Source organism: Corvus kubaryi, unplaced genomic scaffold (genome assembly GCF_017639235.1).
Source record: "Corvus kubaryi isolate FWS band 111438036 unplaced genomic scaffold, C.kubaryi_AGA036_p1.0 37260, whole genome shotgun sequence".
In the NCBI taxonomy this organism is placed as follows: domain Eukaryota; kingdom Metazoa; phylum Chordata; class Aves; order Passeriformes; family Corvidae; genus Corvus; species Corvus kubaryi.
In genome coordinates this window covers 7299668-7326004 of record NW_024581077.1, presented here as the reverse complement: position 1 = coordinate 7326004, position 26337 = coordinate 7299668, and the positions used below count along the sequence as shown (strand labels likewise).

At 42.6% G+C, this 26337-nt stretch overlaps 1 protein-coding gene across 1 annotated transcript; it reads right to left on the bottom strand.

Moving 5' to 3' along the window:
* Positions 1 to 11663: 11663 nt before the first annotated feature.
* LRRC32 (leucine rich repeat containing 32) lies at positions 11664 to 25439 on the bottom strand. Its single transcript, XM_042024230.1, has 3 exons — positions 24912 to 25439; positions 21422 to 21512; positions 11664 to 16829 (listed from the first exon to the last, which is right to left on the bottom strand). Exons 2-3 carry the CDS (start codon positions 21506 to 21508, stop codon positions 14898 to 14900), a joined length of 2019 nt encoding a protein of 672 aa, XP_041880164.1. The 5' UTR covers positions 21509 to 21512; positions 24912 to 25439; the 3' UTR covers positions 11664 to 14897.
* Positions 25440 to 26337: the final 898 nt, after the last annotated feature.

Sequence of the window (26337 nt, the reverse complement as noted above, 5' to 3'; positions counted from 1 at the left end):
CATCCAGCTCTGGGGTTCCCAGCACAAGGATGTGGACATGCTGAAGCAAGTCCAGAGGAGGGCACGAAGATGTTCAGAGGGCTGGAGCACCTCTATTACAAAGGCTCAGAAAGCTGGAATTGTTGAGCCTGGAGAAGGGAAGCCTCTGGGGAGACCTTAGAGCTCTTTCCAATGCCTAAAGGGGCTGCAAGAGAGCTGGAGAGGGACTTCTGAGAAAGGCATGGAGTGACAGGACAAGGGACAATGACTTAATACTGAAAGAGGGAAAGTTTAGATTAGAAATTAGGAAGAAATTCTTTCATTGTGAAGGTGGTGAGGGACTGGCACATGTCTCTCAAAGAAACTGTGTCTGGTCCATCTCTGGAAGTGTTTAAGGACAGTTTGGATGGGGCTTTGAACAACCTGGTCTAGTGGAACGTGTTGAAACTTTAAGGTCTTTAAGGTCTCTTTCAACCCAAAACATTCTATGATGTATTTTTGTGCCTTATCAGAGATCTTAAGTATTGTGTGTGTGCAAGCACTGTTCTTCCCCCTTCTGCAGCAATAGTGTTCTATTGTCTGGTTTTAATTTGTAGTTCCCTTTGAGCTCCTTTAGGTTCCTCAATGAGTTCTCAAATTTCCTGTCTTGGCAGTGGTGCCCTGGCTGGAGTCTTGCCACCCTCTGCCAACCAAAACCCTGCATGGCCCTTTTTTGGTTATGCCATCAGTTAACCTTGTCATGAAAAGCAACCTCTCCAACAAGCAGAACCTTTCAAACTCGGGATGTCAGGTAACTGCTAGTTGTAGGTATTGGTTTGTCATTAGGCTATTTACTTCTCTGATGTTAATAGTAGATTGCTGTTTATTTCTACTGGCCTGGCTAAAGCTGCCAGTTTTCAGAAACTGAAGGTCTGAAAACACTACAAGCAGTGCAAACAATACAGGGAAACAAGAAATTGACTGTGACTCACAGCTTCTACATTCAGTTTCCACCTACACTGCTACAGTCAATTAACTCATTCATGGCTCAGTTTCAATACTCTACAAGAGCCCAGTAGTGACACAGGAGTGTGATGGTCTGGGCAACCTTAAAAGAAAGGGGCTTAGATATTCAGACACTGATAATTAATTTAAATACTGTAAATAAATGAAAAATGTTGATTAGGTGTTGATTTCTATTCTTACCTAGTGATGACAACTGCTTGCTCTCCTCCAGACCTCTGCCCTCCCAGCAATACAATTCGTGTGAACTGTGATTCAAGCCAGAATTTATGGGAAAAATTTACAAAGGCTATCTCTGCAGTGAGAGCCACCTGAATGGGTGAGCAAGGACACAGGAGAAGGGAAGCTATGCCAGAAGGAAGGGTGTTTAGTTTACCTTGCAATCACTGCAAATGAATGTGTAGAGAAAAAAATGGTGACAACAGAAAAAAAAATAAACAAAATGTCCTGTGCCCTCTGTCCACATGCACCCCAGTCTGCACTGCCTGGAACTTTTCAAGTAGAGGCTGAAGACCTAAAGCTATCCCAGGAAAAGAGAGTCTCCTACCTTACATGATCTTTGGCTGTACTCCAGCCAGTTTCTCATGCCCATTTGGGCATTTTCCAAGCCACCCCAATAGGGACAATCCTCCCACTGTGAGAAAAATGTAATATTTGGCTTGTTAAATTGACTATTACTTCTGCAGCTGATAATCAGGGAACTACTTATCTGTTAATCATCCCAGTCAGGATCAGGCAGCCAAATATTCTGCATGAGTTACATTGCTGAATCAGGCAAAAAACCCCTCCTCTGGGCTGCTCTATGGCCCCTTTTCACCCCTCCCAGCCTATCTTCCCTCTCCAGGACAGAGCAAAGGGCTTTGTTCTGCTCCCAGGGTCTGCTTAAACCTATCCCGTCTATCTCTGCGCTTTGCCGGAGTCTAACCACGATATTGCAGAGACAACAAAAAGCCTGGTGAGGCCTGGGTAACTCTTTCTCACTGGGAAGGAATGGACTGCACCTAACACAGTCCTTAGCCTGCAAAACTACTTCCATCCTTACTTGATTCTTCATCCTCAGGCACCAAATATAGCTCTCTCCAGAGCACTGCTATCCTGCAAGTGCCACAGCTTTCTCCAGAGCCCCAAAAATGGGGCTGCTTGTGTTGACTAATCATGGGTGATATATAACAAGTCCTTATCTCTCACATCCCAGGGGCCCATCAGCCCAGCTATCCTGGTTTTGTGACGTTAGCAGCAATCTTGGGACCATTTTGCAAACCACATGTTGTGAGACGTTCTAGCACACTGTGCTGCCCTTACTGGGACAGCTTCCTTACACTGGATAAAAGCAGCACTGGCCATCAGAGATACTGTCTGGCTACTGAGTCATTGCTGCCAGCCCAAGGGGACCAAGTGGCTGGATAGCTAATTCCTAATTTAATAGAGTGGAGTGCCGTAGGACAGCTTCATCACCTCCTGGCTCTTCAGCCTTTGACTTCACTTTGAGCTTCTCGATGTAGAGACTCGGTAGGGCAAGAGCTGACCCTGGCTGGGGCTGTGCCCATGACAGCTGTGAGCTTTCAGTTCCTTGGTGAAAGCTGTAAGCTCAGGCACATGAAGCCCTGCAGATCCCAAACAGAGCTGGCATAAGGCCGACCAGCTCAGCACCAGGGCAGAGCAGATATACAGCTCTCTGCACCCATCCGGGCGGGGTACCATCGGGGAGGTCAAAGGGAGCTGCTGGCAAGGGTTGTCCAATGCCTTTTCCCAGAAGCATTTTCCCCAGCACAAGATTTGTCTGGAGTGACCCTCCCCAAGGGGCTGTTTCCTTAATGGAGGAATGTACTCATGGCCTGATGAAATGTTGAGTTACAAAGACATGATTTATGACACATTTTGCTGCATGAAAGGAAAACAGTAGCACCAAGTAGGCAGGGTCTGGGGAGAGCATGGTTTATTCCCTACAACTGTACCCAAAAGCATCCCTAAGAGGCAGCAAGTCTGCTGATAAGCCCCTGGGTATGTTTTCACTGCTCCCCCCCTCTCTCCTTCCCTCCATGGCAATGGGGAGCTGCACTTCAGCGTTACGTAGGTATTGCTAAACAATGGAAAGCTGCTTTCTCTCACAACCTCCTAGGGTCCAGCTCTCTTCTGGCAACATGTGTGCTTTCCCAACCTAAAGGAGGGAGGAAGAAAACCAACCATCTGGACAGCAGAACAATATGGGGAAGCCTCATTCCACTGAGCTCTGGACAAGATTGTTGGTTTGGTTCCTAAACTGGAAGCTTCAAGTTTAGCTTCTGCTCCAGGAGATCTCAAGAGATGAGGAATGGCTGTTAAAAGGAAACTCAGTAAAAGTGCGTTGAGATTGGTGCAGAGCCCCTGCCTTGTACACAATTGCATCCTTGGCCAGTGCAAAATGCATTTTGTTGCAAATACAGTGTGTGAGCTACTGATGCACACTGCAGGGTGGGAACTGTGTGCAAGCCGATATTTACTGCACATGGATGCTCCAAATGGAGTCACCTGGTGCAGTTTCTCTGTGTCCTTGGAAACACTTATTCAGGTCCTCCCCGTGTGTGAGAGTGCTCCTCTCCAGCCATTTTTGGTTGAGTTTGATTGGAAGCTTTTCAGACATGTTTTGATACACAGGACAGTCCTTATTCCTGCAGTCAGTGGGACTGTAAGGTGGAAAGGTTCTCACTTCAAGAATGCAAAAAAATTATTCTTCTTTCTCTACCTAGGTTCAAAGGGTGCACTGATTTATAAGTGAATTTTATGTAGGTTCTGTTGAAAAATCCTCCTTAAAAGGAAGTTCACAGGTTTATAAGTAATCTTTGCTGCTTTGAAGTCCTTTACATGTGCTATGGATAACACACTCCGCCACACGTTGGATGTAAAAATGCTTTCAGCTATGCTTGGTAATCCAGACCCCTACACTGTAGAAATCAACTGGGTCAGGAGAACATATTACAAAAGGGAAAAAAAACTCCCATGAAGATTTGACCTTCTACCTTTTCAGTAGGACTGTGGTGGTTATGCCTACACTATGAACAGTTAAGACCAGACACCATTTTCCCTTGGTCAGAAGTTTTTGAGAACAGCTGCATTTTTGACACAGTGCCAGCCCACAATTCATGTTTGCCTGCACCCTTTGCAGCACAGACTTGGTTGGTACTATGGTATTTTGACACATTGAACAGACTGTTCCATTTAGAGTAGATTTGTTTCTAGTCAATAATATTATTTCCAAAAATGTAAATGTTCTAGAAATAATAAACAAGGAAGAGAGGTCTCACTCCTTGATGAAATATGGGTGCACGAATTCCCCTGACCTAATTTCCGGTACACTCAAATATGATACAGTTCAAAAGTTCAGCGTGGGTTTAAATTTTGTTGAGTTTATGTTCTGTTTGAGACAGATGGCCTGAAATAGACAGGAGGAGCCCAGTGAAGAGCAGAGGGAGAGGAGGTCACTGGTCGGGGTGGAGTTTACAGAACAGCTGGGGAAGAAAAAGCAAGAAATGCATTAAAAGAATGAATATTTTGTACAAAGCCTCACTTTTGATGGGGTTTTCACCTTGGTATCACCAGCTTTCACCTCGGTTGTCCTCTGAGCACAGTTCAAGAAGTTGCTGGATACATGGAACCTGATGAGCACCACCTGATGTCATCAGCTGTCCCATGCATGTTGTTGGTAAACCAAAAAGTGGGCACCAGTGGCAGCAGGGCCTTCACTGGTGTGACTGAAGCTGTCTTGCCGAAGGGTTTCCCCCAGTCAGGAACCTGGATATGCTGGTTTAATTGTTCTGGGACAATTTTCATTCATTGAACAAGAAGGATTCAGGCACTCAGGCTGGTATGAAAACCATCCAAGGCAATTAGAGTTGTCATAGAAGTCCTGAATAATTTACATTTCAACATCTCTAAGTCCAAACTGATGGGAAAGCACCCACTCCTTTCCCCATGCAAAAAGCCTCTTCCAGGAGGCAGACTCTGCTGCATTCCCCAGGTTCAGGATTGACCCCAACATACATTTACATCTATGCCACCACTGAGACTGTTAAACTCCACCCAACATTTGACTTACATTTTCTGTATGTTTCTTCCTTCTTCCCCTCTGATTCAGAATTTCCCTTTCTGTTTATGCACTTTAATTGTCTCCCTTCCTCTGGGAATCAGCTCTCACAACCTTTTTGTAAAGGTCCCATTTTTCAAACCTTTCCCAGTTGCTCCTGGATCCTCTCTGAACTCTCTCAGAGTGTCTGGCTGGAAAACTTTGCCGAGATTTTTAACCTTATTCTTGAGACCATGGTTCTTGAGGAGCAAACCTGGGAGCTCTGCAAAGCCAGACAGCACAAGGCAGATAGGAGCAGCTGCGACAGAGTTGTGTCCTAAGAAATTATCCCTAATCAGGATGTTAATGAATCTGCAGATGGTCTTAGCCTGTCCCATTTGTCAAGTAAAACATGAAAATGTTTTAAACTACTTCACAAGCGAGGAGAGGTGTAGAGAACTGTGAGGTCTTGGCTGGTAAACAGATTGTAACTTGACCTCATTCATTTACAGGTGAGACATCTTCAAAAACTGAGCTGGTTTAACCAGAAAAATAATTTTCATGACTTCCCAATGAGGATAGCATGTTGTTGCAAATACAGTGTGTGAGCACTAACTTGTGGGATGTCTGAAACAGCACAGTGGAAGAGCAAGAGACGTTTGGATGTTTTTGTAGGAAACTCAGCTATGTGCTAGGCATGTCTTTTAGGCTTTATTAATTGAATAAAGCATTTTTTTTATTATTGGAGGAGAAAAGAGAAGAAGATCTGCTCATTTTATTTAATCCAAATAAAGCAAGATCTTTCTTTGAGATAAGAGTTTATTCCCATAACAACTCTTGCACTAGACCAAAATCACAACAAGCAAGTTGTGAAAGAAGTGGTAAGAAAAAAACACCCTTTGGTCTACGAGATGCTGACAGCATTTCTCCACAGACAGCAGTCAGTGATTTGTTTAAATGTGCATCAGCTGGGTACTGTGATAGGAAACATCAGAGAATGCTTTGTGTGGGTGAATCAAGAGGCCTACTGAAAAGCAGTTGGAAGTATGTGCTGCAAACCAAATGCAGTGACACATTGTCTAGTGCACAAACATGTGATGTCATTGCACTTCTATTGCATCTACCGGAAAGTCTCCTCATGAGCAGTCTAAGGAAGCAGGAGGCTGGAAAAGTAAACAAAGAAGACAACATGACATTGGGTGTGCACAGGCAGAGAGCTGTGCAAAACTTTCCTTGATGAAAGTTTATCCTGATTTCTAGTTTTGCTTACTTTTTAAGAGAATAAGCTGACATTAGACTTCAGAGATCAGGTTTAACATACCAACATGTTAAGGCAGACCACTTGGAGCCTCTGGTTTTTGAACTAATTCTGACTTCTTATCCAACAGTGAGCTTGACTGGATACCCACAAACAGGGGTTCAGTTGCCTTTCAGATACCCTGGGGTATGCTGATGTCATACTCCTTCATGGTGGCACCATTGTTTTATCCTTCCCCAGTGACTTAAATGCCTCAGTATCTGGGCTAGAGAGGGAGACAAAACTGGTGGTTCACATCCATAGACCTCCCACATGAACACCATGACTGAAAGTTGTGGTGACTTTTCTTTCCCTTCTGTCATACAGCCTGGTGTTCAGAGCACCATGCAGAGTATGGCACACTGTGGCTCAGTGTTCCTGCAGAAGGGAATTGCTTTAAGTAGTACATCAAGAAATATGGGAGGATGCTACTTTCCAACAGTCTTACTCAGGCTCTTCCCCTCTGCTTCTGCAGTCCCAGTGGCCAATTTGTTGTGTTCAGTTCTCCAGAGATTACTTAAATGCCGTTTAAGGAGCATAACATTCTATAAATGGAGACAAAAATGAGGATAAATTGATAGTGTTCCCCAAGGACTGCCAAGGAAGGCACCACTTGGGGAATAGAAAATACCCATCAGGGTAGGAAAGAGAATTGGTTTGGTCACCTAGGCATGGAGTTATCGTGGCAGGTCTATTTCCAGCTGCACTTCATTCAGAGCTTTTTCCAACAGTGATGCTTTGGCAACGTTTATCTGCTTAGGAGATGTGGTACAAGGATGCTCAACATGACAGCCCTGTTGGGGCTTGCACAGATACAAATGGTTCTGTGCTGTTTGTGGCATTTCTGAATGTGCCAATGAACAGACTGTGAAATTCATAGGTAATTTCAACATTAAACACCGTCCTCTGCAGACTTTAGGCACCAGATGGAAGAAACAGCAACTGTAGAAGGACAGTAAAGATGTATATTTTGGACTTCTATATCTAGAGAGGCAATTAAAGCACCTGGAACCTCACCTGACTGGGCATCATTCCCTTCAAACAGGAAAGGAGCTCGACTAAGGTGTGATTGGTCCAGTTCAGCAATGCAATAACTAGCTTGATGTCTATTATGAAACACAAGGGGCAGATTAGAGGAAACATATGGCCTTGAATCACATATGTAAGGCAAGAAACATATGCTAAAGTCTGTTACAAGCAGCTTTTTCCAAGAGTAAACAACAATTAATGAAGCTGAAGGTTTGAAATTCCTCAATATATGACTCTTGCCAGAAGTTTTTGTAGCAACATTTTAAAGTGAAAGGCAATGGAGTCATAAAACTTGTAAATATTATAAAAAGCACAAATTACAATGTAAGTACTCACGATGGAAAGAAGTTTTACAGCAAAAAACATTTTTAAACTAAAATCTTACCTGACTGATTTCTTCTGGAATTTCATAAGTTTACTACCATTATTTTATTCTATGCTCTTCCTGGGTCCCAGCACAATTGAAGTGTAACAATATGAAAACATTTACGTAGTTTCAAGAGCCTAATATATATTTTTTTACTTTGTTTTGTTTTATTTTGCTTTGTTTTGTTTTAGTGATAGCTGGGAGGGATGTTATTTAGGATTAGCTGATTGAGACATTTCCTCATCTACTCTTGAACAAAGATAGTAAAAGCAAACAATGTTGCAATGATTATTTTATGATAGGAGAATGTGCTTGCTAGAGTAGGAGTATCTGAATTCAAACTGAAGCTCTGGCCTTACAAAGGACACATTTCCCAATCTCACTTTTTTCAGAATTTTCATGGAAAATTTTGAAAATATTAATTTTGAGCCACAAAAAAATGAAAACAAACAAATAAACAAAAAAGAACGATGTGAACACAGACTTCAATAATCTGACCAGCTCTGCCCACATGTGACATCATCAACCACTTCTGCTATCTCTCTGGACACTTCTACTGTCAAACCCCTTTTACTGCATTGATACAGGGAGCAGATGCTGCTTGCAGGCTGTTGCTCCAAAGTTTCTCTGCTACTCTGTTCCTCGCCTAAGTCCATGACACACATCTGTTTTGCAAAGATTTGGAGAATAACTAAAATTGAAGGAGCCTCTGGAAAACCCAGTCCAACTTCCTGATAAAAGCAGGGCCAACTTCACTGTCAGAGTTGGTTGTTCAGGGCTTTGCACTGAGGAGTTTTGAATGTCTGCAAGGATTTTGCAGAGTTCAGACTCCTAGTGTTAAGGATTTTTTTCCTTATGTTTAATGGGATCTTTTGCAGCTGCAACTTGTCCTTCAACCGAATCCTCCTGGGAGAAGCTGATGCTGTCTTCCTTGTAACTGTCCATTCAGTCTCCTTCTCTGGAAATATTCTAGGTGAACCTGCTCTAGCAGAGGGACTGGACTAGATGATCTGCAGAGGTCGCTTTCAGCCAGAACCATTCTGTGACTCTGTGATTTGTATTCCAAAGTCCTGGTTTAGTTATCCTTACTCCTGCTCTCCTCATGCCACACCTCCTACCCTGTTGTCTGTCCCAAACTTTCTTCTCTTTGTTGGGTTTCCTATCTGAAAATGAAATCATCTTCTCTGGTCTTGTCTCCAGCACCCTGGACTCCCTTCTCCCCTCCATTTTTTGGGAAAGTCTGGAACTCCTCTCTAGCCACTTCCCAGAATGTTTCTTCACAAAGTATACTGCTTATGAAATGGAAAATCATAGAATTACAGAATGCTTTGGACTGGAAGAGATATTAAAGATCATCTAGTTCCAATCCCCCTGACACAGGCAGGGATGCTACCCACTAGGTCAGATTGCTCAAAGTCCCATCCAACCTGGTTTTCATAGATGGGGCATCTACACCTTCTTGGCAACTTGTGCCAATGCCTCACCTCTCCACAGGAAAGAATTTCTTCCTCATGTCTAATCCAAATCTCACCTCTTTTAGTGTAAAACTGTTCCTTCATGTCCTGCTTGAATAGCCCATTTAAAAAGCTGCTCTCTTTTTTAATAAAATCCCTTTAAGTACTGAAAGGCTACAATAAAGTCTCCCATGTGTCTCCCAAACATGTGTCTTTGATGCAATGACTGCTAGACATGGACAGGAGGAGGAAATCTGTGGAACTAGCTTGGCTCTGCAATGCAGCAGGACTGCCATGAACAATAGCTTGGGAGAAAAGTGACTCTCCCAGTGTTGCAGGACTGTTCCCTCATATTTGCCAAAATTTTCATTAGTATCACGTTGCATCAGCCTCCAAATATCTTTCCTTGTGAAAGAGTGTTGCACAGTCTGACAGACCCTCCTCAGAAAATTCTTCTGTCTCTTTTTCCTCCCATTTCAGCTTCATCCCATTTCCATGTCTACTTTACACTTCTCTTTTCCACCCTGCATGAACTGATGTCCTCCTCTGTTTTCGTGCATCACACACTTGTAAGCATGTTGTCAAACTTGTGTCTCCTCCTGCTCTGCACAGCTCAGCTCTGGCTACCTTTTTGCAAAGCTTTTCCTATCTCTCTCTCTTTGATGCTCTTCAGTTTCCCGTTACACTTCTCTGTTACCCATCATGAAGACATGAATTGTACTAAAACTCTATTCTCCATTTCCCTTTCATCTTTCAGTTCTTCTATCATCCTTCATTTCTGTTCCATTATTATCTGTCTCCTAAGCTCTCTTCTTACCTTTCTTCTACAAGAGATGGGGTGAAGCTTCGCTTATCTTCTCTAAACTCTTGGGGAGAGGTGGGTAAGTACCTACCACTGCCAGTTCCTCTAGAGTATTTTCACTTCTTCACTTCTCAGAGGGAATTACACCAACACTGTTTTCTCCTTTTCGCATCACTCACTCTGAGCACTTTGATGGCTCTAAACTCCTCTCATTCCTCATTCCTCTTTTTTCTTGGCAAAATATATTTGGACCCTCACCAATCCAGGACCTGTGGGACCAAAATCTGCCCTGGCTGCATAGTTGCAGACACTACACTTAATTTTTGTTCTTTTCTTATGACTATTTTTCCTTTTTTCACTCAAACTTACCCACAACAATAGCTGAGGATGGGAGTGAATATGGAGGGATAGTTAACTTGGGTTAATATGGTCCTTGTGAGAGCAGATTACAGGGCAGAGGAAGTGTTGACAGCAGTTTTGCTGTTTTTCAGCTCTTCAGATGGTCCAAACAACTCTGGCAGAGCAGAAACTATCATTAGAAATCTCTAAGTGAAATAATTATATGTACATCTGGACGACCTCATTTTTTTCTGGGGCTTGTATAAGACATACCGCAGAGCCTTGGTTTTGAGAGGAAATGGACCCAGTTTTCTGGAAAATGTGACTTGTTTCAGGGTTGGCAAGATGCAGGCTGCAAACTTAGGCATCTGAAATGAATCAGTGATCACTTTTGAAAATCTTGATCAAAATGTTTCACATGGACAGGCATGAAATAGGAATCCACAGGCAGCAGCACCACAGGCTGTTTGTTATTACAGATGATCATTTAGCACAGGCTGTTCTAATTTAGGTTAAACAAAGCTAATCCCGAAATGATCTATTTCTTGAACTAGCCCGTGTGTGTCTGTGCCTTTGCACATGTGTGCACAAACAGAATATGTAACTGTTTATGGAAAATAATATGGCCAGAGGATACCTTGCATGGTTTTCTTTCTCCTGGAGATACAGGGGATCCAAGTGGTTGTGTCAGTTTTTTTCTCCCCAGGAAAGTAAGAGGGTACTGAATGACATGGGGATTAGATAGGAATAGGAAAACAAATGCTTTGGGCCCCCAAAATATTAGGAGGCATTTACTGTGTTGTATACTAACCTACTGTGGCTAGTTTAGGACTGAGTAGAGTCCCTGTAGGGATGTCTGTAGCCAGAGACCCCAGTACTCTGTTAGGGTACTGTCTTCTCTTTGCTAGAAAAGAAGCCAGTGCTTCTGGAAACTGAGACTTGATTTTCCATGGATGGCTAACATGAGTCATGACTTGATGAACTTTTAGGGCCTCTCTCTGTTTCTAGTTTTTCTAGTGTTTCTACTGTTTCCAGTACTTATATCTACCTGGTGCCAGGCATGTTTAGACTAGATGTTGTGAAGAAATTCCTTACACAGAGGGTGGTGAAACACTGGAACAGGTTGCCCCATCCCTGTGAAGTGTTCAAGACCAGGTTGGATGGGGCTCTGAGTAATCTGGTAGAGTGGAAGGTGTCCCTGTCCATGGCAGGAGGGCTGGAACTAGATGGTCTTTAAGGTCCTTGACCATTCTGCGATTCTAGGTTTCTACTGTCCTATACCATGCAAACACCTGCAGACAGGAAGGCACTTGTTGCATGAAGCAATTAAAGAAACCCCAAAACATTGCATTGGCTGCGTGAGTCCCAAATGCTTTATTACATATCCCAGAATCCAAGGATGATATTCCTGGCTTAGCAATATGAGCTTTCGTTGCATCAACAAAGTCTCTTGCAAAGACTTTATGAAAAAGCAGTGAATGAGGGCGTAAATTCTTGCTTGCAAAATTCCAGTCAAAACAGCCTGTATCATGCCTACTATCCTGGTGTCAGCTGGGACAGGGTTAATTTTCTTCTTCATTAAACCATGACACCAACCTATTAGGAAAATGGGGCTGACAGGTGGGAAGATGTGTAATGTGTGAGTAAGGTCCATGTTTGATACAGGATCAGGTACTTTGGCATTTGGGCTTCTTGCAGACACAGTAACAGACGAGAGGTGAGAGCTGGGCCTGTCAGCTACACACCCCTATTTTGTGATGAATAATATAATGCAGGGCTCACAATTCTCCCTGTTTTTCCTCTCTGCTCTTTTATTCATGTTGTGTTTTTTTTTTTCCCTCTTGCTCCTCACCCCATCCAGAATAACAGAGTTGGCTACTTAGAGGAGCAGGGTCGTGTCACTTCTTGGTTGATTATGCTGTTAACAGAAAAATCCAAACAAGCCATGTTGCATTTTACTCCTGAGGCTTATTCTTGAGAAAACTTTCTGCTCCCAGGGAAGTCAATGGAAACCTAATTAGTCCCAGATGTTTAGTAATAACAAGCACTTCCTTTTGGGAGAGCCAAACAAAAGCAGTGTGAAAAGTATTAATTAAATGGGTTTGACTCTGTCATCAGGTTATTAACTAATTCCAGCCATGCTAGTCAAGTTAATACTGGCTCTGAGAAGGAGATTGCCATGCTTCACACAAAAGCCATAAATTCAGAGTGTGGCAAATTAACCTGTGTCTGGACACACAACTCAGCTTGCCTTCACACCAAGGGAAAAGCTCAGTGACTTCAACATTGGACTTCCAGCTAGTTCCTGGGACTGCTGCTTGCACAGTCTACTAGACTAGAGACTAGAGACTAAACACTAGACTTTATTTCCCTACTTGAATAAAGACTTGAGCCGATGATGGACTCAAGCATGGGCTTTTGTAGGTCTTAGATCAGGCCCCATTGCTGCTGATGGTTTGTACAAATTTGTAGAATCATTTAATCACAGAATGGTTTGGGTTGGAAAGGACTTGGAAGATCATTTATTTCCAACCCCATTTCCATGGGCAGGGACACCTTCCGCTAGACCAGGTTGCTCAAAGCACCATCTAACCTGGCCTTGGACACTTCCAGGGATGGGACATCCGCAAGTTCTCTGAAGAACCTATTCCAAATTTTTGCCTACCTCTTCAGTAGATGTCCCTGGTCTCCAGTGGTTGCACTCTAAGGAGCAGCTGTCCTGTCTTCAGGACTGAAGGTAGAGGTCTAAGGTGGAGTCTGAACACCATAGAAAAATGGGAAAGCTTTTCTTTTCATCTGTGGAGCATTTCAAACTGGTGCTTTAATGTATTCACGACCCTGTGCTTTTTACAGAATCCAAAGATGTTTTTTATTTTACAAAATTCCACAGTGAAATCCACCAGCCAGTTTCTTTCATAGCTGCTTTTAAAAAAGAATTGTACACCTTTTTGTAGTGCGTTAATTTTTACATTCACTAGCTTGAAGAAACAGAAATGAAGCAGCAATTTGACTCTGAGTTATTTACCTGGACGGGTTTTGGTTTGACCTCTATTTCTCTTATATGCTTTAGTGCACAGTTTCTGGCATTAACAGAAGACCTGATATAGTTCCTTTTGAAGCCATTGAACCCCCTCAGCAGGTCAGGCTCACACTCTTGGTGAGCTTTTCTTCACTTCAAAAGGGTGAATTTTCTGTCAGGGTACAGAACAAAGTATCTGTCAGTGTCAACTTTCAGCATGCTAGCCATGTTAAACCCATCACAAAATGAGGATCTACATGACTTTTCTTACAGCCTATCCTCTAGACTATAATATCTTTTTAGGGTGACACAGTGAACACCTGATCTAAATAATGGCACAGGGCTAGGTTCCCTGTGTATAATGACACAATGGTATCTTTCTGCAGCCTAACCTTCCATGACCTTTAAAAATAGATATATTATTCTTTTGCACTGAAATGCAACTGTATGCTGTGAATTTCCCACCATTCTCCTTAGAAACGTAAGCATTTCAGTCCAATGCTGGCTGGTTGAAATTCATTCTCCAAGATTTTTCTTTTGAAAAGTATTCACCCCAGAGATTAATTTCTTCACATTATATCCAGTTAAATAGTATTGCACATGAGAGGCAAATTTTTCCTCTTTTAGTTAAACTGTGGACCTGTGACCTTCTGAGCAGATCTGGGTAACATCAGCAGTTGTTTCATGCTTGAGATTTCTTTTACATCCCTCGTGGGTACCAAGTGCCAGAACTAATTGACCTCATCTACCTTTCATGTCTTGCCCCAGTGACTGGAGCAACAACCTAACACATAAAAGGAGGTATCCAAAGAGCTTCCTACCACATGCTCTTTGGTCTCCATAGTCAGCTGTGGATTTTCTAAATAGTAGTCAGGAGCACAATGAACACTAAGTATAATTTCCATTTGTGGTTTTTTTTGGTTTTAGGTTTTTTTTCTTGTTTGCTTTTTTTTTTTTTGTTTTTTTGGTTTGGTTTGGTTTTTTTTTTTTTTTTTTTTTTTTTAAGCTGAATTCTCATTGTTTTGGAACTCAAGGGGAATTTCAACCAACTACACTGAGTGAAGGTTGTGTTTTGACCCACTCTGCTATATCTTTTTATGATTTCAGTTTAAGAAGGGTTAGGAGCTAACCAGCTAGGGAAAAGCAAAGCTCAGACCAAATCAAAACATCTTGTGGAGGCACATAACTTTGGGAAGGGATTTCCTAATTGCTTGATGTCATCATCTGAGCTTAGTGAAAAGTCTCGGGTCTCAAGACCTTAGAGCTGGTTTTCTTCTGAGCTGGTTTGAATTACACATCTCTCAAAACAACAGCAGCACTTTACAGTGGCTTCTTCTAACACTGTGTAGTCTTTTAAGCAGATCTGCATGTGAATGAAGCAAGTACAAAATGGAGCAAATTCTCCTTCCAGTGCCTGCAACCCAGACCACTACAGTGGTGCAGTTCAGGGGCACTTCAAAACCATCTTAAAATCCACAGTTAAAACTCAAAGATGAGAATTTTATCCTTCATTTCTACACAGTGCCAGGGTAGCACCTGATTTCTTCAGTTTTCAAGGCATTTTGTGTTCCTATGCTTTAAACTGATGGCTAAAGTTTTGCCTGCGGAAGCAAAGAAATGAACCCACACCAATGATGAGCACAGATAAAATGAATACAAATGTTAATATAATGAGGAGGTTGATTTTCTTCAGATCCTCTTTTTCACAGTCTTCTGGTCTAATGTTCCCAATGTGCATTTCTTCCCGATACCCAAAGTTCTGAATGTACTGGCACGTTAAGTGCTCCACGTTGGGGATCTGGACATTCTTGTTCTGGATGATTGATGAAAGCCAGATGTTTCCACAGCAGTTGAGTGGGTTCCCAGAGAGATACAAGTTTTTAAGTGAATTTTCTAATGCTAAAATATTGCTGTCCTCTAATGTACTGAACCTATTGTTCCGTAGGTCTAGAACTTCTAGTGGAGAGTCACTACCCCACTTAGGCAGCCAGTTCAGCTGATTTTCAGAGAGGTTTAAATGTTTAAGGTGACTAAAACAAGGCAAGTCAATATTTAACTCTATCAGGCTATTACCATGTAAATGCAAGTATTCCAGAGACTTTTCCAGTCCTGATAGTGCTTTAAGTTCTATTTTCAGTCCAGGATTCATGGAGAGATCCAAGACAACCAGAGGAGTCTTGTAGAAGGTGTGTCCTGGTAGGATGTTCAGCATGTTGTCAGCTAGGTACAAGTACTGAAGAGTAGGAGAATTGACAAATGACACGCAGCCACTTTCCTCTGCAGCAAGTCTTTGCTTAGAGTACGTGTGGCAAAGGCTGATATTATTGCTCTGTAGATTAAGCAGTCTGAGTCTAGGAAGACTAGAAAAGATGTCGAATTGCAGGGTCTGAAGGTTGTTGTTTTGAATATGAAACTCCTTCAAATTTGGCAAAGCACCAGCATCAAGGAGAAGGTTCTGCAAAGCATTGTAGCTCAAGTCAAGGACAGTTAGGGAGATCAATGCACTGTCATACCTTACTGCAAACGCCTGAAGACAGTTTTTGCTGATATTAAGGGTCTGAAGGGACAACATTGACTCAAAGAACCCATCTGGAATGGATTTGATGTCATTATAACTTAAGTCTAAATATACAAGCTGGGACAAGTAAAGAGAGCTTATATTTCTACTTCGCTTCTGATCAAGAAGATGAAAAGAAGCATCTAGCCATTCGTTATCCCTGTAGTCCATTTTATTATAAGGGGATTCAGCAGTGAGTTGGATTAAATTATTTGATAAATTCAGAGTTACCAGCTTATTTACCTGAGGGAAGACTGGGAAGTGAAGCAATTTGTTTTCACTAAGATCCAGACATCTTAAGCTGTATTCGTCATCTGACTTTGTGATACGGAAAGTCTCAATGCTGTTCCTGCTAAGGTCAAGTATCTCCAACTGCTTGAGATTGAAATCAGAGATGCAAGTAATTGAATTTGTGGAGAGATTGAGTTTGGAAAGGTTCACTAGAGTCTCAAAAGCACCTTCTTCTATGTCCATTATGATATTTCTCTGAAGATCTATCTCCATAAGACTGGGAGATCCCTGAAACATCTTGTGTGATATCATTACAAGACTGTTGTCTGCCAAGGAAAGGTACCGCAGTGTTGGAGCTTGCTTAATGAAATACTCAGCCATCCCATTGTAGAGATTGTTGTGGGACAAGTCCATTATTTCCACCTTGGGTAAAAGGCCAATCCCCTCTGTCCCATTCTGAGCAAGCTCATATAGGTTATTATTGGCTAAATTTATTTCCAGCAAACTCGTCATGTGTGCAAATACTCCAGATGTGATGAAGCTTATCTGGTTGGAGCTTAAATCCAGACACTGGAGGGAAGCGTAAAATGATAATGGCATTTCAGGGATGCTTTGAATCAGATTTCCAGACAGATCTATTTTGTTTACATTGGGATGGAGCTCATGAGGGATTTGGTGGAGGTCTTTGTTGTGGCAAAATGCCTGTGAGTTTGCCTGCCAGAAAAAGAGAGAAAAGGGGTCATCACATGACAAATGGAAAACATTTTTGCATGATATATAAGGAAAATAACATTCAACATCCAGGCAGAACCTCCTCCTGAAACACTGATCACACTACTTTCTCTGACCACTCAGACAGCTAGAGCAACAGTCCTAACACTCATTTGCAGCTAACAGCACTCTTTTCATTTTAAAGACATCTCTGACTTACAACAGTAGAGTTTTATCTCTGTATGCTACATACTAAATATTCTCCTTTTTGTACCTTTCTCCTGGACTCTTTTTAATAGTCCCAAGTGAAGGAGTTTTGTCCTTTTTCCATTGCAATCAAGCACCATTTATTCATTTTTCTTCTGATGTTTAGTTTTCTCACTTTCATCTCTGTATCAGATTTTTCAAACTCAGCTTGCAAGAGTAAGTGGTACTTGAAAATGTTTCACTCTGTTGGCAGTGTGGGTGCCAAAGCAAGGAGGTGGAAAAATATGTAAGGATCATATATCATAAAACCTGTCTCTCCTTCATGGTCACACCCTCAGATATTTGATCACATCTTCCTTTAGCCACAGCTTAGTTTAGTAATGCACCTTTATCCAAAATGGGTCGTTTAACAACTGAAACATTTCTGATGTAAATCTTCAAACTCTTCCTGCTTTTACTATCCATGTTTACATGTTTATCCTTTTCCTAAGGTAACAGTTCCCTTCTTCTTGCATGGGGAGAGCACCTTTTGAAACTGCTCCAACAAAACACAAGTGACACAACATGGAAAAGACAAATTCTGCAGTTCCAGCTCTTGAGAGAGAAAAAAGCTTTGAGATGCAGTGAAGGTCATACTTTTTCAGGCCAGTTCTCAGCAGCAGGTAGAGAAAAAACCAAATGTCAAAATCAAATCCATCTTCCAGGTGCAAGTCTGTTTAATTGCAGCTAGGATTGAGTCTGTGTCCAGACCAAGATTTGGAGTGTGTGTTCATAAAGAAGATCAGGAACAGGAACATGAGCATCCTTGCATAAATATCAAGCTATATTTTGTTAATAAAGACAACATACAGCAGTGTGAGGAAGTGGAATGTGAAAGGTTTAGGCACCATTTAATTTACTGGAGGAAAACTCTTGTCATGAGTGTATTTGGGTGTCTGGGCCATATGATGTTTGTAGAAAGATCAGAAAGGAAATAAATAAAGAAAATATCTGTTGAATCTTAATTTTTGTGGAGAAGCAGAATCCAGATTCCATGACACAAAGCTTTTCAGATATTAAAGAAACATAAAAAGTAAAAAATATTAAAACCCATATGTCTCATGTGAAATTTGAGGTGAATGAAATGGCAGGTCTGTTTTGGAGAAGTGTGGCATTAGTCTTTCGTGAATCTCTTTTGCATCATCTGAATTTTGGAGACCACACAAAAATGTGTCATAGAAGTATAAGTGCTCATCCAAGCTCTAGATGTAGTCACATTGCTCCACAGTCCTTCCTATAATACATCTTTCCCAAAGATCCCAAGTAAATTGACTAGTAAGACCTGAACACCATTTTTTCCCCCCTCCAATTCACTTAAATCTCCCCCAGCTAAAAATATTAGGGAGAAAGAAAGAAATTTCCTGCCTTCTTCCTGACGTTATTTTTTTCCTGCAAAGACATCATAGAATTGCTCATTTTGAGCTAAAATATGCCTAAAGTTGGGCTTGGCTCCAAGTCATGAGAAGGAAGCCTTTTTTATTTGGTTTGTAGAAGAGGAGAAGCCAGAAGGATAAAAAAAATCCAGAGCGAAAAAGCAGCAGGTGCTTCACAGCCTAAGGCAGATGCCAGGTTTCTTCACACACTTTCAGCCAAATCTCAACAAGTGTAGAGCCCCCTCCACTCCTTCTGGCAGAAAGCATCTTAGGAAAGTCCTCATCTAACTCTTGTCCAAGCTAGCCAGCCAGTTTTCACTGAAGTCAGTGGGTGAGAGGTCCGTCCCCGATGACCATGTATCTTAATCTGCATCCACAGGGGTAAAAGGGACAAATAAAATCTATACTTCCTACTGTCTGCCATTTGCTCCTATAACACTTCCCCTCCCATTTTTCTTTTTAAACTTTCATTCCTTTTCACTGACTATGTTGATCCTCACCATATTTCCTATCTTCTGCACCTTCTTTTCTCTCCTGAGGCTCAAACTGCATGCATTTCATCCTCATCAGGAGTAGGAAGAAAAGATGAAGCACATCTCAGTGGGATGGAGCAAACAGCATCTGTTAGGTGTATCTCCCCTCCTCCCACCTCTTAGCCCAATGGCTTGGTAGCCTGAAACTGGAAAAGATGGTTTTGCCAGTCTCATGTTCTGACTTCATCTTTTTTGCCAGTGCTGCTATCAGTTTATTTCAAGTCCATTGTCAAGAAGTACTGCAGGGTGAGGAGCACTTGGTCCCTTCAGTGTCTGGTCCTATTCGTGTGCTGGCAAGAAAATGATCCAACAGCTCAAAACCTGAGCATTATTAAGATTCTGATTTCAGTTCTTCACTGCCCAGCACTGGGAGGAAGTTGTCATCCATGTTCGTAGGAGCCCTACAAAAAAAGCACCTGGATCCAAGCCTCCACTCATGTTCTTCTTTTTCAGCTCATGAACATTTGAAACAAAGATTTTGGGCTGGGGCCAATTGGCACTGACCTGCACTAGTGTAGTGTCCATGGCCATTCTTAGAAGAGCTGCCCAGGTGGAGTCTCAGCTACACAGCCAAACCTCAGCAATTTTCCCAGGCACCCCACTTCAGCTAACCTGTGATAACTGGTTGTGCACACGTTCTTGCACCACCTCAATGCAAGGTGAGACAGAATTTCCTAAAACTCTTTCCCTTCTGTAAATTATTTCAAAGCTTATCATTTGCCAGGCAACATGAATTAGCATAAATATCTTTCTTTGGGAGGTAGAACATGATCTACTTGAAGCCTTGCCTGTTCTTGGTAGGCAGCACGAGTTAGAAAGAACCTCTCAACTTTTAAGCTGTACCTTGTTATCTTGCAAATAAGTAGGTGTACCATAACTTGTATAATCAGTGCAGCTCACTCCTGTGTCAAGGGTCTGGCAGGGACTGCTTACTTCCTAAAACACATCTTAGGGCTCTAGTTCAATGACAGGAGTCATTGAACTCACCAGTGGTGAGTCAGAGATGGGCACAAGCTTCTGACTCATGCCTGCTCCAGGAGACTTGGGATGGAAGTATTAATTTCTGAGTTTTAGAACTAAAGGTGTCTCCACAGGGAAAATACCATGTTAAACAGTGAGGCTGTGATGAAAAATAGTAATGCAGGACTTCAGTGGACCCAGCAGCTAATCCAGTAGATCCGTCTTTCTTTACACGGTGTTTGGATTTACACGCGCCTTCCGTTGGAGCAAACATCCAGTGATCAACATCGACATCTGCAATGCTGAGTTGTTAGTTTATCCGAGAGGAGCATCCCAGCCCCTGACTGCAGTTTTTGGTCAGAGCTAAATTTATCTCCATTAGCTGCTTAGAGCCTTGAGTCATTGACTTGATGAAAGCAGTTTACAGCGGAGTGCTGAAAACAAGCAAGTGTTTACTTCTCAGCAGTCAGCCCAGTCTGTGACCCATCCAAAAAGTGGGACGGGACTAATCTGCTTGGATTATTGTGTGTCTTGCCCAGCCTTTACTTGACTGTGATACATGGGACCCAAGCTTCATCAGTCTTCTCTCCAGCCAATGAGCTGAGCTACTCAGGCACGTTCCCAAGATCGTTCTATATAAACTAGGTTTTAATTTCTTTGGAATTCAGGAAGTGCAGCAACACAGCAGGGTGGGCAGGAATGGAATGAGTCCCATAAGGGAATTGTGTACAGCTAGCAAATATTTTTTTCCTATTTTGGAAATTCTTGAAGGTTTGTGCTGAGAAACTTCAATATTCAGGGAAAAAAATGCTATTTTTAAAAGCCTGTTACAGTCAGAAACACTTTGGTAGGGAAGAGAGAAAGTTCAGCTGTGAATAAAATTTATAATATTGTACCAGGTGTTTGCAAAAATCCAAGGAGAAAATTTTGTACTAGAGCAAGAGGCTTTGTCACATTTTTTTTCCTCCAGCAGAAGTCAGGTGCCACTTCCCTGGCAGCAATGCTGTGTCAGGGCAGAGGAGGTCAGTCTCCTTGCTATTACAAAAGTGCTGGTATAGATATATTTCACAGAAGATTCTTTATTTAAAGCACAAAGAACTTAGGCCTGATAGAAATGAGTTGATTTTAGGTCTAAGTCTTTTCTCTGTCTCAGTCCCAAAACCCCTCTACGGTCTTAGGGAAATCAGGTCAAATGTCTTTTACCAGCTCCCCTTTAGAAAAAAACTGAGATAATGACCCTTCTTCCCACCTCACCCCTCCTCCACCTCTTTAATATGCTGTCACTACAAAAAGGATGTAGCCTGAGAACAGTCTTCTACCCATCCCATAACCCTGCAAATCCCATAACCTCTGCCACCACAGAAAGTCTGGTCCTGGGGTATTTCCCTTTTCAGGGACTACGGCTCTTTGCACAGTGCCTGTAACCAGGGGGTCCCAGACTCATTCCAGATCCCAAAGGGCCTGAGCAGAGATCCTGCCTTACCATTTCACAGGATGTTCCCTCTGTGGGGTGATAGTTAGAGGTTCCCGTGTTCACCACTGCCAGCAAGAAGACGATGTTCAGTTTCATGGTTCTGAAAGTAAAAGCAGTTATGGTCAGATTTCAAACGGAACACAGAAGTCAACACATGCAAAAGCTGGCACCAGATCATCATCTAATATGGAGATGGACACAAGCAGGGCCATAAATTAACCCATCTCTGAGCTTACTATGCTTATGACCTACCTGTGTAGCTTTACATTCCTTTGAGGCTGGTGGGAAAAGGAAGATGCAAGGCATTTAATGGGTTTGTGTGGTTCCAGCTGCTGCCTAGATGATATCCAGGCCACCCAATGAAGTCCTGGGTTCATGCTGGGCAGTGTGTCTGGCATCATGTAGAAAGAGCCCTCAAATGGAAATGGTTTCTGTTTAGATCCAATGAATTAAGCTGAAGATATTAGCCACAACAGGACAGCAGGCTGATGGACATGCTTCTGTCATGCAGAAGATGATTTCAGATGGCTTGTGAGTTCAGGATTTTACTTTACTATTTTGTGCTGCCCTCTAGGGCTGAAGCAGCTGTCTGAATGCTGCTTTCCTCACTTCCTTCTGCTAATTAAGTACTGCTGCTGGAAAACTCACCTTTACACAGATTTCCCCATTGCTTTCTCACAGCCACAGGCCTGAACTGTTGCAATGCAGTTCCCCCATGGTTGAAATAATATGCCAAAGAGCTGGGCTCCTAACACCTCATTTGCTTTGCAATGCACCCTGAAATGAGAGGCATAAATCCCAGAATCATAGAATCACAGAATGGCTTGGGTTGGAAGGGACCTCAAAGGCCCTCTGGCTCCAACACCTCTTCCACAGTTAGGGACACCTTCCTCCAGACCAGGTTGCTGGTCTAGCCATGAAAATGCTATGAAAAGATAACAAGGCAGGGCATGATTAGGTGCAATGGATAGAAAAATCTATGTTAATCTTTCAAGAACACAGTCTGTCAGTGAGATTATCACAACCCCAGATATGTTCCCCTTGACTGGGCTCTCGTCAGACTACTTTTGATCATCTTCCCTCAAGCACATTGTGTCTTGAGCTTCCCTTGGCCGGAGGTGGCTGCAGTGCTGATTTTGGCATGCTTCCTGGAGTCAAGCTCTCTATCTGCAACCCCCTTGGGGTGAGCAGGGAACTCATGATGAAGCTGGGGACTGCTGTGGTGTCCAGAGGTTTAAATTCCTTTTGGATGCTCTGTGTTTAGAATTTGCCTTGTCAGCAGTGTGCAATAGCACTTGCAATGCACAGACACTTTCACAAGGAAAACCTCAACCATTTGAAGCCTCCATGAGAAAACAAATATTTTTTAAAAAAGGATAATTTGATTTAATTTAGAGATGGAGTACTAACATCATGCCTGTAAGGAAGAGCAACAAGTGACCGGGATGACTGCAGCTTCGCATTTTCTACACATGGATGTTCAGAGCACTTTGGGAAGTTTGGATTTGCAGGGATAAAAATAGCAGAGATTTTTTTGGTTGTGCTTTTTAAAAAGCCAGCTCAGTTCCTCAAGCTGTTTTACCAAGTGACCAAACAGTTGTGCCAGGTGAACTGTGAAGAAGAGCCTGGGCAGAAACAAATGCCAAAGCAGGAGGGAAGGGCATGCACTGATTCTGCTGCTCAGGACTTTGCTTCATTAAAATCACAGCCAAGTCAACTCTGCATACAAAAATAAGGACTCCTACATCTCCTGTGAACCCAACATGGCTTTTCTCCTGTCTTTTGAAGCTGTTGCCTTCCTCATTTCTCTCTCTGTCCTCTCTCCATTCTCACCTGTATCAGGTGTTTAGCCAACAACATTTCCCCACCAAAAATTAACATTTTCAATTAACTGGATACGTGGGGTTAGCCAAATTCCCTATTTATTCACCTTTTATTTTCTACTCCTCTCTCCAGGAAAGAAAAAGAAAATAAAATGACAATAGCATGAAATCCACCAGCCTGGAGACTTGCTGAGTGAGGGGGTGCATGAAGGGACAGTAGGAGGTGGGAAAATGCAAACACTTATATCAGCAGAAAGTGACATTTGCAGATTAAACTATCTGACCATGAAAGCAAACTATCTCCCTGGAAAACAAAGTTCCTGGGGAAACTCAAATTCAGGAACTAAAACATAATAATTTCTCGTATTATCTTAGTGCAGCAAAAAGAGAGAAAAATAGACTTTTAATTCAGCAATTTGTTTAAGTTGACAGTGGAGAAAAGGGAAAAGGTGTATCTGGGAAAAGGTCTATTCAATTTATGTGATTCTACAGAAGAAAAAATGAGGTGAGGATAGTTATTTCTGATAGATCTGATTGCATGATACTGATACCCCCCCCTCTTTGAATCCATCCATCATTATATTAGTAAGAGGTAAAGCACTGATACAGTCACTGAAATGTAAATATCTGCTTTAAAAAGAGATTACTTCTGGTGAATTTCTATTATTGAAAATTAAAGGACTTCAGCATTTTAGAGTAATAAGTTGATTTTAAAGTTGAAATGATTACATCTTAGTAAAAAAACCCAATCAATCAAACAAAAACCCCCACAAAACATATCCACTGTTGTGGAAAACCTAACTTTTGATTCTGTTTAAAGGAAACATATCTGCACTTTCATAAAAATACTTTTATCAAAATACAACAGGATTTGGCTTTATAAATTTATCTGTGACTTTTATATAAATTAGGATTTTCTAAAACTTTGTCAGTTCCAAATAATGTCTAAATGTTAATCCCCATGGTAACAGCCCAGATGCAGCAGAACCCTCTCAGTAAGTCATTGTTCACCCAAGGTGACATTCAAGCTGTCAGGATCTTAAGAGTGGCAGAATATCGCTGCCATCTCACGCCTCGTGCTCCAACAGGGAGAGCTCAATGACAGTGCTGATGGTGAGAAGAGCAGAGGAGCCAAACAGCCTTTAGCCCATTTTACCCGGGGCTGTGGGATTTGCCCAAGGCTGTGTTAAGATTCAGGGTCGGGGAGCTGGGCGAGTGGCATTTAATCAGTGAAGGCTGATCTCTGCAGCACTCCTGGTTCAGAGCACAATAATGCAGCAATTCCACAAACAAAGTCCCGTAAAGAAAGAAAAAATACCCAGACATGTCCCCATCTTCCATTACTGTAAGCAGAGAGAATAATAACGAGCCCGGCGTGTGACAACTGCATTGTTGTAAACTAATCAGTGCCTCCTTAACATAAGGGATCTGACTCGCTGCAGTGCAAGTCCCTGATGGATTAAATATACAGCTGTGAGGGTAGAGCCATCTACACAGTGTGCTTAGCCACTTCCTCAGCCTATCCATAAACACGGTATATTTTATTTATACAGTACCTTCCTCATCCGCGTTACTTTTAAAGGCTGCAGCACTAAGTAACCAGAGCCCCCATCTCTCCCGCAGTCAAAAGCTCAACTTTCCAGCACACTGCCAGGTTCGCATGCATCTCCACGTACCTGCTCTGTGGCTGGAGGAGAAGGAGGAGCAGGATTCACCTCTGCTTGCAGCCTTCTGTCTCACAGACTCTCCCGGCAGCTTTTCCAGGGCAAGTCGAGGCAGAGTTTCCTTAGGGAAGTCGTACCTCTATCGCATGCCAGCTGACTCGAACTCTGTGAGCTCCGAGAGAAGTTTGAAGTCACAGGGAAAAAAAATGCTCCCCATAGACTGGTCCGTGAATTCATTCCTTTGCAGTCACGATCTCTTATGTATTCCCAGGCTCCCATGAGCATGTGAATACATACCTCCGTAATTGTTTTAAAATGTGTGTGTCCTCTGCGCTTCTCTTTATTTTCCATTTCGTTCATTCAGTCTTGGCTTATTTCCTGCAGTTTCTCAGCTGGTAATTACGCTCCTCTCATATTGACACATGAAATAGTCTGTAAATTCCACAAAAAGATCCCCTCTGCAGGCTTTGAGGACACATGCTTGTCTCTCTGCCTGTCCCACAGCTGTCAGCTTGCAGATTCCCAGGGGATGGAGTAAATCAGGGGCACTGAGCTAGCTGCAAACCCTAGACTCCAAGTCCATGCAGGATGGGATGCATAGCAAAAGGGTAGATGGGAGGGAAGTTTTGCAGTAGGGAGAACATATGTATTTGGCTTCCCAACAACTCAGTTGTGTCTCTGTGGCACAGCAGTGGGATGACCAAACACACCCTTGGGGGAAAGGATAAATTCAATTTAATGCTTGAATGGGAAATAATGTAAACACCTTCTAGAAAGGGCAGTGGGATGGATTTTTCTTTCTTCTCCGTGGATGTGAAGCTCTCTTTTATTTCAGAAGCAATACTCTTGTGTAAACCAGTGGGGTACCTGTGCATTGCTTATGTTGTCCTTTTCTGCTTAGATGTGCCCTGGTACCTGGGCAGGGGTGCATTGGCCTCTGCATGACAATTTGCAGCAGTGCAAACCTCTGAGAGCATTTGGCAAGCTCCTCAGTGGGTGTCTCAGGACCAAGCTGAATGTTGGGTTCACCAGCCAAGACAAGCCCTGCCTGGGCCACCCCGTCAGGGAGCTCCTGCAAGCATCAGAAACCAAAGCAAACCTCCCAGGGACCACTGCAGACACCCTACCCTCTTCCCTGGATGCATGAAGAGTATGTCCACCGAGTGAACTCCTGCCTGGAGGAGATTTTTGCCTTCAGCATTGTGTGTTTTCCCCTCTTTGCACTGACATCTGCTATTACAAACAAGGATTTTGGATGGACCAAAAACCCCCCCCCCCCCCCCCCCCCCCCCACTGACTCCCTTCTCCTGGACAGCATCAATTCTGTCCAACTTTCCTGGATCTGTTTGTTAAAATCAGATAAAAACCATGTCCTTTAACACCATGGGCCAAACAGCTTTGTGGATTCTGCTAAACGTATGCTGGCTCCAGGGTTTGC

What these genes read in the sequence shown, in the direction of transcription:
- LRRC32 (XM_042024230.1), bottom strand. Translation starts at nt 21,508, where the DNA reads ATGAAACTGAACATCGTCTTCTTGCTGGCAGTGGTGAACACGGGAACC. An exon ending in AGGGAACATCCTGTGAAATG is followed by an intron (nt 16,830 to 21,421) that starts GTAAGGCAGGAT and finishes TTTTTCTGGCAG; the next exon opens with GCAAACTCACAGGCATTTTG.